The sequence below is a fragment of the Pieris rapae genome, chromosome 16 (genome assembly GCF_905147795.1).
Source record: "Pieris rapae chromosome 16, ilPieRapa1.1, whole genome shotgun sequence".
Taxonomy (NCBI): Eukaryota; Metazoa; Arthropoda; class Insecta; order Lepidoptera; family Pieridae; genus Pieris; species Pieris rapae.
The window spans coordinates 9,590,388-9,605,285 of record NC_059524.1 but is presented as its reverse complement, the minus strand read 5'-3'; the positions used below and the strand labels follow the sequence as shown (position 1 = coordinate 9,605,285).

Sequence of the window (14,898 nt, the reverse complement as noted above, 5' to 3'; positions counted from 1 at the left end):
AAAAACAAACCGTAGGTTTAAGCTGTGTACTTGGGTACACAAGAATTCAATATTTTATAATTTTCAACCATCTGAAGTGACCAGACGGGCTACTTCGTCTATAATAAAGAAGGCAAGATTAAACAAAAATAAAAATTATTACAATAATTTACAGAACAGACCTGCAGTGCGGGAACCACCTTGTCTGGACGAAGGCACTTCAGCACTAATAGTTTTTGGAAAGGGTCCAATTGTGAGTCTAAAGGTTTAGGATATGGCAATCTAGAAAACAAAAATTTTAATAATAAGGGTAAGCATACAACAAATCCACCTTTTTAATATATAGGAAATTTAGGTATAATATTATGGTAAAACGTAGTTCTCGTCTCACTTGTGTGGGTTCCAGGCATCATAATAGGTCTTGAAGAATTTTGTGTGCTCTGGGAAGTCCATCACAAACTGATTCATCGTAGGGATGGAAGCTAACTGCTGCATATCCAACCACATTCGAGGTGATATCCATTTCGGTTCTGGGTTATCCAACTCCTGGAAAATAATAAACATATGTGCAGGAAGGATGTGTGAGCTTCCGGCCTTAAACTGGTGGTGAAGAGAAAACCCGGTAGACCGAGATTGCGTTGGTGGGTTGGAGTTGTCAAGGACCTCGAAAGAATAGGGGATCGAAATTAGACGCAAGAAGAACGACATAGATTACGATGGCGAGTGTATTGGCTTTGGTAGAACCTTGAATAATAGCCATCATTTAAAGAAATTCAACCTGATGACTGATCACTTTATAATCATCAATTGCTGTTATTATTCAATATTCTACCAAAGCCAATACAACTTATATGACTAGGGCATATATGTCAGTATGTAAAAATAAAAAAAATGATTACAACACAATTGTTTTTTAAATAAAAAATTGCTAACCTGTTCTATTTTACCGCCATTAAGAAGAAAATTGAACTCTGTGAAGCGTATAGTCCCTCGATCAAGAAGAATTCTGGCACAGAGCAAGAAAGCAAATAACAACTTGTGTCGCTCAAAGAGACTCCTGCACACGTTTTGATAAAGAATAAACGTAAAGTGTTCTATGATAATCTCCACTCGCTCTATTATGTCCTCTGTAATGTAAAATGTTAATTAGTACTATTTCACTCAAGTTACAAACAAATAACCATATTACGGCTAACATAGTTTTTTGAATAAGTTTTATTAAGCTTGAAAAGATTTACCATTCGGTTCAGTCTCAGCCATGCTCCGTACGAAGAGCTTGACAAACCACTCAAGGGAATATTGGTACATGGGGTCGACGTTTGCCATTCCCGATAAACAGAAGAACAAAATTTGTCCTCGGTTCGCAACCGGTACATAACCCTCACGAGCTGCGTCTATCTCTATTGATGTACGCTCTATGTCTTCCACTTTTATCTGGGAAATATCATTCATTATGTTATTAGTAGAATAAGTAGTGATTAGTTATAAAAGCGTATACGTAAAAACTCCACATTTCGTAATTTCAGAAGAAGATTCCTTCTCTTTGCCGCTGGATATTAAGTCAAATTCTGTATCTAAATTCTAAACGATGAGAAAGATGAGGTGCATCAATCACTGCCAAGTACAAGCTTCTACGTACTGTTTACCCATTTGTTTAATATATAGCTTACGTATCAACATTATAACTGCAATGAAGGAGGTTAAAAACCCTTACCAAAATTTCAGCGCTCTTAATCTTAATTGCCTCTAAAGTCAAAATGAGTGGTACATCATCGACCGGTGATCCTTCACTATTCGAAAGTCCATACAAAATCGCAGACTGCATTTCAGCCAGCTGCGATGACATTTGCGCTCTAGTAACTATGAGTTGCCCTCGGAGTTCTTCTAAATCTGGTCGCTCTTGGGCCACAACTATTGAGAGGAGTTGCTCAGCCAGACCACTATATTTGTTTTCGGTGTTAGAATTTGGCGTTTCCATTTCGAAAACATTAGTGTTTTATCTTTAAAGGTGTTTATTGAAAACTGCATGCTAAATATGTAATCATAGAAAATATATCTCCGATGTTGCGTTTACTTTGAGAACTTCATAACGTCCACATACTGTTTTTAATTTATTGTCATTATATTAATCATCAAGAATTAACAGCAATAAAATTGTTTTATTCAGAGAAAAGAATGTAAGATCAAAACTTTAAAAAAAATCTGTTTTGATTCTAAAATTTATTTTAGAAAACATTAATTACATAAATAATACCTTGGGACAAGTGCAAAGTTAACAATCTGCACTTTGACTGATGTTTCCGGAGTATATTTGGGGTTGGGAAGTTTAGATGTAATGTAGAGGCGGAATCCTGGCATGTACGGGATTAAAGAATCACCTAACTTGAGTACCAACTGACCTGCTTGGCGGAAATATTGACGCTACAAAAATATTGGATTAATTAACATTAATTGAGCTAAAGTTACTTGAACTACAACAGTAAATTTTATCTGAATTGTCTTGTAGGAATTGTAGTGCATTTATTGTTTGTGTGCCATCATGACTTACTAGTTATTAAAAAAATGATTACGTGTTAAGCACAGAATAATCATCAAAATAACTTAAATTTATTCATACACCTAACTGTACAAAGTATAAACTTAAATAATAAAAAAAACCAAGAAATTACATTAATATTTGCATGGAAAAATAACGATTTAAAAGAAGTTTCTTTTAACTCGTAACTTTTAACTAACCTTTAGAACAGGATCTAGTGCTGGGTCCAGTTCTTGTCCAACATTTTCTAAAAGTATAGGTTTCCCAAATCGCAGAGCGGATTCAAAGTTACGCAATAAATCTCTATCGTTTGGTTTGCATACCACGAGACCTTCTATTTTGCCCTAAAATTTATATTTGAATTTATTTCTTTGTTTCCTATTTTCCAGTAACTTATTACTAATACAATATAAAACTTATTAATATAGTTATTAATATACACGCGTAAATGGCATAGTACCACACTAGTAAATAGAACCAGCAACTTGACAGACAAGATATTATAACTGACCATCGCTCTTATCCACTTATTAGCCTGCGTTTGAGGGTCTATGATAAGAGGCCATCGACGAGAGTTCGACATCAGGACAGCTGACTCCACTGATAATGGATCTCTTGGCAAACCGTACATCTGCCAGTTTCTATAAATAACCAACAGTACCAGTTAACATATACAGAAAAATAACGTTTTTTGTATCATATCGTATAGAATTTATGATATTACGCACATATTTATTACAATCAAGTATTGCCACAAGTATTTTAATATTTTGTATTTTTTAAAGAAATACTGAATATATAGGAATTATTATTCCTATATTAAATTATACAAATATTATATTATATGTTAAACGCACAAAGATTGTCTTTAGGTAAGATTCTGAGACTTAGAAGCTAGACGAAGTACCAAATGATTGTTAGAATTAACAAAAATATTCTATAATAAAGTAATCACTACTATCTACTGTGTACAAATCTATTTCACTATCGTTCTGTGTGACGGGACCTAAGAATAGATTTAAAATAGTTCGATATTGCTAGAAACTGTGAAATATAAATTATGAGAAACAAAACCTTATTAGAACAGGATCGCCCAAAGTCGACAGTGGAGTTGCTCCATGTGTATGTGGAAGTTCTACTTCCTGTGGAGTATATTTCAATTTTTCAAATGATTAAAAACATTAACAATTATACCTGCATTAAAGAAACGTAGTTAACAAGGTGCATTAGAAAGGAAACTATTGTTATACCTCCATATGGCTAATCCACTGCGACAATAGTTCCCGACGGAACTCATCTGTGAATGGCGTAATGTAGCCAACCGCACCTAAAATTGCATTTTTTTTATTGACACAACGACCAATCACTTGTTGAAACATTCAAACTATGTAACGAATTATCGTCCAATATATATCGGTAGGTAAATCCACTTTCCAAAGAAATGCCAACGACCCAAAAGATCACTTAGTTGCACGTGTTATAAATTTTATTATTATATTTCCCTTTAATACATATTTCCCCTTAATACCTAATAATAAACAAGATTCTAGTTATATATTTACAGTTTTTAAAATAAAATTTATAAACACACGCACCCAGGATAATGTTTCTGATTCACAATTAAAGAGATAGATCGCGCTGGCGTCAGTAACTTACACACATTTTCAATTGGCTTTTCTATGTATTTTTAGGTTTGGCATATCTAAAGCATTAATAAACACTGATAGAGGACAAATCTTTGTTTGTAATTTATTTTATTATTATGAATTACTTAAGATGTCGTATGGAACATGGTTTAATGGACATTAGCTCCATACAAACATTGTTTAAAAAAAACTTCGTGATTAAACGAGTGGTGGAGAGTTTATTGCCAGTTCTGCTCGTCCTTTCTGTACTCATGGTAATATGAGAACTGACATCTATTTCTTATTGACGTTCATGAGTGTACATTGTATAACCTAAAGGAATGAATGATTTTTATTTTGTTTTTTATTTTAACTCACAGGCACTCAATAAAATATCTCCAATGAGGTTAATGATGGCTATATCTAAGTCCTTGATTGTCTTGATCCACCGAACTCGTTCACTCGAAAGACCGTTGAGAAGTCTGAAACAATATTGATATGTTTATATGGTCTAGTAAAATTGTTATACAGAGATTCAAAACATTGCAATGTCGTAGTAAAAATAATATTAATTATGACTATTAAGTAAACATAAATGTTAATTAATAACTTGAATAGTAATAGATTTTAGATAAAAGAGTTTGTAATATATACCGCAGATATAATATTATGTATGGTGTTGTAAACTTAGAACTAAATAACATACCGATTCGCTCTATCCATTCTCGCCAAACACTGGTTGATATCTTCTTCCATCTTTCGTTTCTCTTCTTCCTTCTCTTGCAAATAAGCGTTTAGTTTGGCAATACCTTCTAATAGAGCTTGCATCTTAGCTTTAGCGTTGGCAAGCATGGCTGCAGACGAAAACGTTATTATTAGTATAATTAACTTTATATTTATGTCCTGATATTACCTCATTTTGCATGCAATCTATACTAATATTATAAAGAAGAAAGATTTGTATGTTGATTTTAGAGTTGAAAATTCTTCTACATTATCACTGATTAATATAGGCTTGTTCAATTGCAAATAAATAAGGATCCCTTCTATAACTACAATAATGTTACACAAGGTGTAAAAAATGCCTGTATCTTCATCTTTTATATTATTGTTTATAAAATGTTCCACAATACTAAAGAACATAATATAATTATCAAAAAAATTTAATATAATACCTATATGATGAGATTTTTTTAATGTAGGCCAACATAAATAAAAATTTTAAATTTTAATGTAGGCCAACATAAATAAAAATTTTAAATTTTAATGTAGGCCAATATAAATAAGAGGCTAACGGACTGGAGGCTTACCTAAAGTTAAGTGATACCACCGCCCATGGACACTTACATTACAAAAAGGCTCGCAAATGCGTTGCCGGCCTTTTACGGTCTGGTCTTTTCTTGAAGGACCCTAAGTCGAATTAGTTTGGAAATAACTTACCTTCAACCGCCTGCAAATCCTTGGAAGCTTTATCAAGAGCCGCCTTCTTGGGCGCTACGGCCTTATTCACGTGGTAGAACTTGTACATAGCGTGAACCCACATACATAGGGACATGCACGCCTTCGAGACCTACAATATAGGTTGAATTATAAAAAATAAATCAATTGCGCAACAATCAGAATTCTGTATCTCATAATCATTTGTCAATCTATTAGGCAAGTAGGTGATCAGCCTCCTGTCCCTGACATACCATCGACTTTTTGGGTCTAATGCAAGCCGTTTTCCTCGTTATGTTTTCCTTTACCCTTCGAGCGAATTTTAAATATGCACATTCTCGTATGTGCAATGGAAAGTCCATTGCACATACGAGAATCGAAAAATTGACCTCAAGGATGATAGTCGCAAGCTAAAGCCACTATGACATTTTTATTTCTATAGCAGTCAATCATTGCTATAAAAATAAGAGAAGGGTACAGAAAATATGTTTATATTGAATACGTTGACTCCTCAATGTACATCTCGTTGCAATAACGATTAGGGATATTCGAGAAGATTAACTTAAAAAATAAACTGTTGTAAAGAATTACTTTCAGAATTTTGGGTGGGTCGTAGTTGGGGTCATTGATGAACCGCTTCAGTTTTTTGATCATATCTTCAGTGATAGACTCCTTGTCAAATTTCATCAGGGAATCCAAAAACGCAGTCGGATCTGCCAACATTTGTGACCCGGGCTTCCAGTAATTCAGGATTTTCTGGCCCAGATTAGGCCCAGGTTCCTGTTAATATTTATAACAAAAGGAAATTAAGTTTCTTATAAGTATAACAAGAAGAAGAGAAATGTAAATAAGAAGGTGAGAGTTCGGAATACTACATTACTAAATCTAACCTTAATAGGCTTAATGTCGAATACTACACAGAGTGACTCAATGACCAAAACCACCCCGGCTGGAGGCGTCTTCATAGCTTTGACTTCTACAACATCATTACGATTCAACTCTTGCAATGCTTTTTCTGCTGCTCGCAGCGCTGGCATCGCTTCGTCTATAAAAAGATTTCAACATAATTAAAAATACAACTGTATTTCTAAGTAATAATTATAAGTGCTTTTATTACGGTTATCGTGAGGAAACCGGAAACTAAAAACGATGATGTATAAAGGGGATGGAAGATTACCATATAATATAGAAAAGTGATAAAAATATATGCAGAAATAAAAAGCCGAAATTCATGTTTGGCGCCACTGGTTTTTGTTACTAAATTGTACCTAAATCCCTCTGGGCATCTTCTGCCATAGCAGTAGTTTCTCTGGCCATGGCCTCAGCCATTGCTTGTTCCTTCTCCACCTTAATTCGTGCCTCTTCTGCGATAGCCTGAAAGTAATAGTAGCTAGTTATATAAAATATTATTTTTAATATTATGTCCAACTGAAAAATTACGGAACTGAATTTATTATACAAAATTAATAGTAGGGGAGCCCAAGAGGGGATTTCGGGATTTACTGAAGCGCGGCAGATTAATATACAGGGGGATACCTTGTACCCGGTTAAGTACCTCCACCAAATATGAGGCCCATATATAAGGCCGCCCGTGAAGGATACAGGATCAGATTAGTAAAAAAAAAATTGATCATCAGACATTCTCGAGCGCGTCAGATTAAGGTAGTGTGAGTTAATCACATCCTAAAAAGTGTATATTCCACTAATCTGACAATTTGAGAGTGACGTAAAGAGAGGGGAGGGCAGCAAAGTTGTAAAAAAAAAACGTCATCTTGACATTCTCGAGCGTAGCTAATTTTTTTTTTATTTTGAATGAAATAATTCAAGAATATTGAAAAATATATAATCTGACGATTTCCGCAAGCCGAAATAACAAAATTTCGTCGATAAAGTTCGTACGATAAACGCGTGCAGCTGCGTGATGCATACATTTCCTTCTCCGCGTTTCCCTCAAAATTAGATTTCATGTGAATTTGAACCGATTCGGACCGATAGATTTTGAGAAATTTTGAAATATCCAAAAAAATAACAATTTGTTTTTTTGAAAGTGTTTTTTTGCAATAACTTTTAAACGGCTTTATCCATCAACTTCAAAAAAACTAATCCACCTTTAAGCTTGAAAAACGACGTCGATCGCCACCAATTTGGTCAAAATCGGTTGATTCGTTCGAGAGATATCGTGAACGAAAGAAAACCGAAAAAAGTGTTTCTATCACATAACTTCGACATTTCATATCGGATTATCGTTTTTGATGAAAGTAAATAATTAGAGCTTAAAAAATGCGTCGATCGCCGTCAACCGCGGGAAAATTGCTTGATCCATTCAAAAGTTATTGGGGTTTGAAAATTTCAAAAATAGTGTTCTATGAAACTTCTATCAGACTTTCGAGCTGGGAGAACTCAAACACATACAAATATTATTTCTTTGAACTCAGCGAGCTCATAAGTACAATTTTAAGCGCCCAGGAATGGAATTGCAGGGATGGCCTTTAGGGTGAACCGTTTTTCTAATATTTTTTTTGTCAGATCAGGCAAATCCCTCTAGATAATCGTCAGATTATGAGACAGTATGTTTAGAATATAAATCTGAACCATATATATCTTAATCTGACGCGCTCGAGTATTTCAAAATGGCGAATTTTTTTTGCACATTATAATAATGGCTGCGAGTTTGCGTCATATCGAAATCGTCAGATTATTGAATGAGAGATTTTTTTTTGGTGCACTTAACACCCCCTTAGAAAATCTGACGCGCTCGATTAAATTTTTTTTTTTTTCATTTTTAACCCTTACGTACAACCACCCCCATCATGCAAATGATCAGATTAACATACGTATATTATTAAAAATACGTAGGACATTGATGCTATCAATATCTGACGCGCTCGAGTATGTCCATGCAACACTTTTTTTTTACATATTTAAACATCTATAGCCGCTTTCCCCACCGATGAAAAGGTATATATCATATAACATTTTTTTCTTCCTATCATCTAAGCTTTGCAACCCAATAGGTCTCCACGACGCTCGAGTAAATCCCCATTTAGCATCGTGGGCTCCCCTACCATAATATATAGTTTAAAAAAAAGATTGATCAAGAGGCGAAAATCATGTACACATATATAATTACTTACAGTATCAATAGCGATCTGGTCGATAACCTTCCTGGTCTCCTCCGCAGCTTTCTCCATCAGAGGTTTTAGTTCTGCAAGTTCTATTTGCAGCTGCTTTACTTCCACTTCAGTTTGATTTAGCTTGTTAAGTCCTAAAATTATAATATAATGAATCGAGATCGATAATTTGTCCTACAACTTGACCGACAACTCTGGTTGATACTGCTTCTCTGTTTCTAGGATTGAAAAGAACATGTGGGTGATCGTCAGAAATTACAATTCTAGTAATACTACCATATTTTTATAACAATTAACTGACCAGTTTTCAAAGCGTTAGACTCGGTGAGTATAGCCAACTGTTTCTTTTTGAACATCTCGGCATATGCAGCAAGCATCTCCATATAAGACATGGGAGTGACGTAATTCAGTCTATTCAGTTGCGCCAAGAATCGAGAACTAGCTTCTACCACGCTTTGGTGGGCGAAGCAGCAGACCGACTGTTTCAAGAAATATATATTGAGAAAATATTTCGTTTATGTTTTTGATTTAGGTTCGAATGTCGAAGAAGATAAGGAGAAAATGATTTTTATTATTAATTAACTATTATGTACTTAACATGTCATATGGAACTTGGTGTAATTGTTGCAGCCTTACTTACATACATTGTGTAAAACTAAAACTTGGCGATTAAAATGAGTGGCGGAGTTAATTGCCACTTCTTCTCTTCCATTCTTGATTTCTTAGAACTGGCAGTAAATGTAAAATTAAAGGAATTTAGCATAATATGTATTTCTTAAAGTTTACATTGTGTTGCTTGAATGAATAAATGATTTTGATTTGATTACAAAGAAACAAACAATTTAGGATAAATCCATTAAATGCTTGTGGTTTTAAATTTCAAACCTTTCAACTAGATTCGAAAAATTAACATGACCAACTTAACCTTTATACTAAATTCCTTTGTATTAAATCCCGTTTTAAAATTTGAAATGATATGAAAAATTGGATTTAACTTCAACACGAGTCGAAACATAAAAATCAACCACCCCTATAGCTGATCATTTAAGAAATGTGAAATACCTTAATTCTGTAAATGTACGTACCACCATAGATGCGATGACTTCATCGGTGGTCCGTAGCTCGTACATGTTGTTAAAGAAGTGCGTGGCCACGGAGTCCAGTGCCGTTCGTGGCCATTCACTGAACCAGTCGATAGTACAGCAGTTCACTAAAGATGGGAACTGACGAAGACGAGCACGGAATATCTGATAAAACACAAAAATTCAAAAAATATTAACAGTTCCTAATTTCATCGTTCTTTTTACATACCTAGAACGTGTTAACAAAATCCTTTTAAAGCCTTAATTTATCGTTTGGTTTTGATACATGTATCACATCACAGAGGAACAAATATTTTCCTTTAAAAAGCACAGAATATCAAAATACTGCCCAGAGACAGCCTGCAGCGCTTGTTTAATATATAAAATAATATATAAGAGTATTAATACTATCGCGAATGTAACATGTCAAGCGATGTATGTAGAACTACAGAATAGAATATAATTTTGGTCCTTTTTTAAGATCTATTAAAAAGCACAAACTATTCTATGATAATATCATTATGATATGGTAAATAAATCAAGCTCTTGCCTCTCCCACAGGACTCATAACAATAACGATATGCAGGTTACTGCGCACGCGTCGTTGATAGCAGGCAAAGAGGTTGGTCTTAGTAGCGGGAAGGCTCATTTCCATGACGGCGTGTCGCACGGACATGTAGATACGGTCCAGGTCTTCTGCTTCATAGATGTTGGGCACGTCACCAGAACTCAGGATGTTGTTCAGGTCTTCAAGGAACGATTCCATTTTTATCTAGAACGTTGAAAAAGGAAGGTATTTTTTAAAACAAATTCATTAGGGATTCGCTTGGTCGATTAAAACAAATAATTTATATATGTTAAAAATGCAAAAATGTTAAGAATTGTATTCTTTGTCAAACCAGTTCCTTCCTCATCAGCTAATTAAAACGAAGATTTTGCATGTTTTCCTGCAGATTAAGAGTTAAAAGCAATGACTTTTAAATTTCCCATAAAGCTTTAAAAATATTTGAATAAAAACCTGTGCATCAGAGAAAAGAAAAACAGTTCCTCTGTTCTCAGCTCCAGCTTTCAGCATTGTCTGCTTCAGGTCGTCTCTCCACTCAGCTTGTCCATATGCCTTCGTAATCTCGATCTGAATGCAGGTCAGCTCTGACATATTGGCTGCTAGTCGGGATAGAGATTGACGTCCTGAAAAAAAATATTACCGTCAGCTTTTGCTTGCCCTAAGAAAGTATGTTAAGGATTATAACGCTTAGTTGTATCATAAGAAAACGTCGGATACATTTCTTGCTGCAGCGAAAAACGGAAAATTTATATTTGACTTGGGTAAAAATGTTATTGTTATTTCATTTTGTTAACTCACCGGAACCGCCCATACCAAGCAAAAGTGCATTGGCCATCGGTTGTCTCATGATTCTTGCTAGTCGACAGAGATGAGCGATAGCATCATCAAAGAGAACCAGGTCAAGAGGTGCCGTCGAAGATGTGTTATATTCGTTCAGATAATGAGCCAGAACGTCGTCAAGCTAAAAAATAGTTCAATCATTTTTATTTATATAGATTTTCTGTGATTATTTTTAAAAAGGCTGCATGCGTTTTACACAGAATACATTGTTTGTTTGCTAAATATATTCATGGCTAGATTGTTTTAGGAAATTGTATACATCGTATCGCTACAATGGTAACATATTTGATAAAACATGACAAAGGTTTCAAAATCCTTTAAAGCCTGTAATGAGTCTGTCACATATAGTCGAATCAATACATCATTCATCAATAAGCTACCCATACTATACCTCCTCTTGATCAGTAATTTCCAGGTACTTTTTATCATCAGCTCCAATGTCCATAAAATCGCCAAACAACATCAATCTTCCACCAACAACTTCGCTAGCTTTTTTGCCAAATTCCGTTTTAATTTTCTTGTCCAACAAGCTTCAAATATAAAGATATTATAAATTATAACGCATTAATTGTTTAGTTTTTTAAAGTTCAACTTTCCATATTTTAGTTTTTTCTATTGTTAATATTGTTTTTTCAACAAACATGGAATAAGGCGAAAGATATGTTAAAGTCGGAACAGCATCTTGAAGACTGTGGCAGATGACCTGTCTTCGCCTATCATGAGGCATTTTATGCGTACACTTATCAGTACAGATCGACTGCTGTATATAGACTTATTCATGAGTTTTTATGTTTCTATGTTTAACTTTTTAAAAATTATATACTAACACTAGTCTCTAAGTTTACACTAACACAACGATGGATTATTTTATCTGAGCAAATAAATAAATAATAATAATAATAAAAAATTTGAAAAGATTTTTATCTTCAAAATTGTTTTACCTAAGTCGTGCTAATCATTTTCTGTAATCGAATCTAATGTACTACGCCTCTATATCTGGGGATATTTCTACTTCTTAAAAGTACGTACTTGACAAACCACTTGCGATCTTCTGTATTAACCAATCTGTCTTGGTACACCCGTTGATGTTCGTGATACCATAACCTTATAACATCGTCTTCATCCTAAATATAAGCCATGTATCAATTGTGTAGGAGAGAACAATTTTATTTACTAAATGTAATAAAAATAAAGTCTACAACTCTAACCTTGACAAAGTGTGGATCCATCATAAGAATGCCTTGAAAGACTTTGCTTAGATCCCGTAGGTTGAAGGTATAGTGGGATTTGGTCGGAGTCGGCAGTAACTCTTCTACCAAAGAATTAAATATCTCGATAGAGCCCTTAAGAAAGGGATTCTCACGGACTGTTACTTTTTCCAAGTTTCGGGTCCACGATTTTAAAATCGTGCTGAAGATACAATACTAAAAACAATATTTCAAATTATTGAAAAGCATTTCGATTTGTATACAAGAATTAAACATATAACTTTTATATTTGTTCAAAGCTCAAAGGTATTAAGATTTATCCAATTTTAATTGATCTTGATTACTTTAAATCAACTTTATTATTATAAAGATATCCAATAAAGACACGAGAATAACACGAAATACTATTTAATCAAACCTTGCTGTTGTATTCCATCTCAGTAAACGAGACGTAGTGGAAATGTCTCATCAGTCTCATAGTAACGGGGTTCCGTCCCCCCCCGGGCGGTCCCATGGCCGCGACGATGCCCACGTCTATCAGAGTCTTGAAGTCACCGATACTCGTACGGTCGTACCAGCCTAAGTGTTCAATTTAGCCAGTTATAGTTAGAATTTTTAGTGCACGTGTGCGGTAACCTTAACTAGGAGTGTGAAGTAAATTACACATAAACAGTAGCTCATATTTTATTGTACGTTATACACTGTCGCTATTCAAAACCTGAGTTATAGACCCCTAGAAATGTTATCCTAAAACGGCATATTTAAAGTCCCAAAACCTATATATTCGTCCATTGAACTGTTACATCGGCTGAACATCTTTTAGGGTACGCAATTTTACAAATTGGTCAAGGTGGGGGGGGGGGTTCAATAACACCAAGTTTGTGGGGTTGGAGCCTTTGTACCCCTCGCCATCTTGGAAAAAGGGGTAAAATACGTTTTTGGTTATATCCCCTAAACTATGCATCGTACAAAAACTATTGTCAGTAGAATTGACGAACCCGGTCAACTTTTAAAAATTTGCAATTTGCAAAATTGATTTTAGTATGATATATAAAATATACCAGAGAAGTCCATAAACTGCCTTAGAAGCTCTATAGGGGGCTGAGCTCCGTATACTTCAAGGGCCGGCATGTTCAGATCATCGATGAAGAAGACCTGTCTCTTGGTTGGCGGTGGACCGAACACTCCACGCCTACGACGTTCCAGCTTCCCGTCTATTACATCCTGGAATATACCAATACTGTATTACTAGCAATTAAAATCGAATTGATTCTGGTGCAAAAATCAACGTACATATGTTCTCAGAGAGAATTCACTGTAGGGACTTGTGTATAGTATGTATCTTATTTATTTTATTTCTCCTCGACATTATCGTATTGGCGGAGTATGTAAGGATAATGTATATATTTATGTAAGTAAAGAAATAAAATAAGTGTGTGCGTACAAATTTCACAAGTCAGAAGTGAAACTGCTTTGTAAAATAATTATTACTAAGGTAAAAGCCTCAATAGATGATTATGTACCAGTATATGATCACTCCATGTATTTATTTGTATATCTATCTATATTCACACTGTTTATATACTGTATACGTGCTAGTTATAATATTAAAAAAAATCTGCGTTTACATCACAAGACTTGATAGAATTGGCATCTAAAGTTCTAATATGTAACTACCTAACGAATACATCAATAGCGTGTATTTTTTCTCGATCTCCCTTTCTTACTCTCTCTCAATCAGTTTCAATAGCTCTCTCCCTTTTCTTCTACAAAAACGCTGCACACCTTTGTGACGTTCCGTAAACTATTTACCATCATGTGCCTAAACGAGTTCCACTTTAATAATACACACAATACAGAGTTAAAGTTTACCTGAGTCTGATTAGCAGAAGTTCTAGCCGAAAAGACAAGGAATTCGCAAATAAATTTCTTATGCAGCCCTCTGGAGAGCTTTGAGGAAATCGTGACCGTCTTTCCTGTGCCTGTTGGCCCTACGCAGATCACGTGGTTGTAGTTAGCGATCTTGTAGCCCAGTATCGCCGCACTACGAACATTATCTAACGTTGGCACTTCGATATCTGAAATATAACAAAGTAGAACATATTGAAAAACACAGCAAACTAAACAAACAAAATATGTAAGGGAATACATTGATTAAAAATATTCGCATACCAGCAAACTGCCATTCAGGATCCACTTCATACTCATCAAGATTAGCCATCCAGTTGTACCAGTAAGGATTTGCTGGCTCACCGTCGTCTGTTGGATCAGTGAAGCCACCGTCATGTAATCTGCATATTGCAAGTGCATATATAGGCAAAGAGATTTTTAGAAGTGAAACATCTTTATCGGCGTTGAAAAAAATACCATCACATTTTTTTTATATTTATTTTACCGTTATGCGCCATCTTTTTCTTGTCCCTACCACGGTTGATAGGAAGAGATGCAAAGAATTACAAAAATATATAATAACGATAACAATCATAATAATAATT

General features: G+C 34.7%; 1 protein-coding gene across 1 annotated transcript in view; it reads right to left on the bottom strand.

Moving 5' to 3' along the window:
• The window catches only part of LOC111000075 (dynein axonemal heavy chain 1-like), a 51,148-nt gene that overhangs the window by 6,511 nt on the left and 29,739 nt on the right, over nt 1–14,898 (bottom strand). The window contains exons 45-73 of the mRNA XM_045631707.1: nt 14,576–14,694; nt 14,276–14,481; nt 13,465–13,627; nt 12,822–12,982; nt 12,404–12,619; nt 12,225–12,319; nt 11,587–11,725; nt 11,154–11,316; nt 10,809–10,978; nt 10,341–10,562; nt 9,794–9,955; nt 9,010–9,187; nt 8,712–8,842; nt 6,846–6,951; nt 6,468–6,622; nt 6,169–6,357; nt 5,581–5,710; nt 4,847–4,994; nt 4,519–4,622; nt 3,766–3,842; nt 3,590–3,657; nt 3,027–3,156; nt 2,716–2,859; nt 2,234–2,400; nt 1,694–1,919; nt 1,218–1,413; nt 913–1,106; nt 371–525; nt 162–261 (exon numbers count right to left, since the gene is read on the bottom strand). Coding sequence (XP_045487663.1) covers nt 162–261; nt 371–525; nt 913–1,106; nt 1,218–1,413; nt 1,694–1,919; nt 2,234–2,400; nt 2,716–2,859; nt 3,027–3,156; nt 3,590–3,657; nt 3,766–3,842; nt 4,519–4,622; nt 4,847–4,994; nt 5,581–5,710; nt 6,169–6,357; nt 6,468–6,622; nt 6,846–6,951; nt 8,712–8,842; nt 9,010–9,187; nt 9,794–9,955; nt 10,341–10,562; nt 10,809–10,978; nt 11,154–11,316; nt 11,587–11,725; nt 12,225–12,319; nt 12,404–12,619; nt 12,822–12,982; nt 13,465–13,627; nt 14,276–14,481; nt 14,576–14,694 — 4,414 coding nt within the window. The remainder of the gene's footprint in view (nt 1–161; nt 262–370; nt 526–912; nt 1,107–1,217; nt 1,414–1,693; nt 1,920–2,233; nt 2,401–2,715; nt 2,860–3,026; nt 3,157–3,589; nt 3,658–3,765; nt 3,843–4,518; nt 4,623–4,846; nt 4,995–5,580; nt 5,711–6,168; nt 6,358–6,467; nt 6,623–6,845; nt 6,952–8,711; nt 8,843–9,009; nt 9,188–9,793; nt 9,956–10,340; nt 10,563–10,808; nt 10,979–11,153; nt 11,317–11,586; nt 11,726–12,224; nt 12,320–12,403; nt 12,620–12,821; nt 12,983–13,464; nt 13,628–14,275; nt 14,482–14,575; nt 14,695–14,898) is intronic.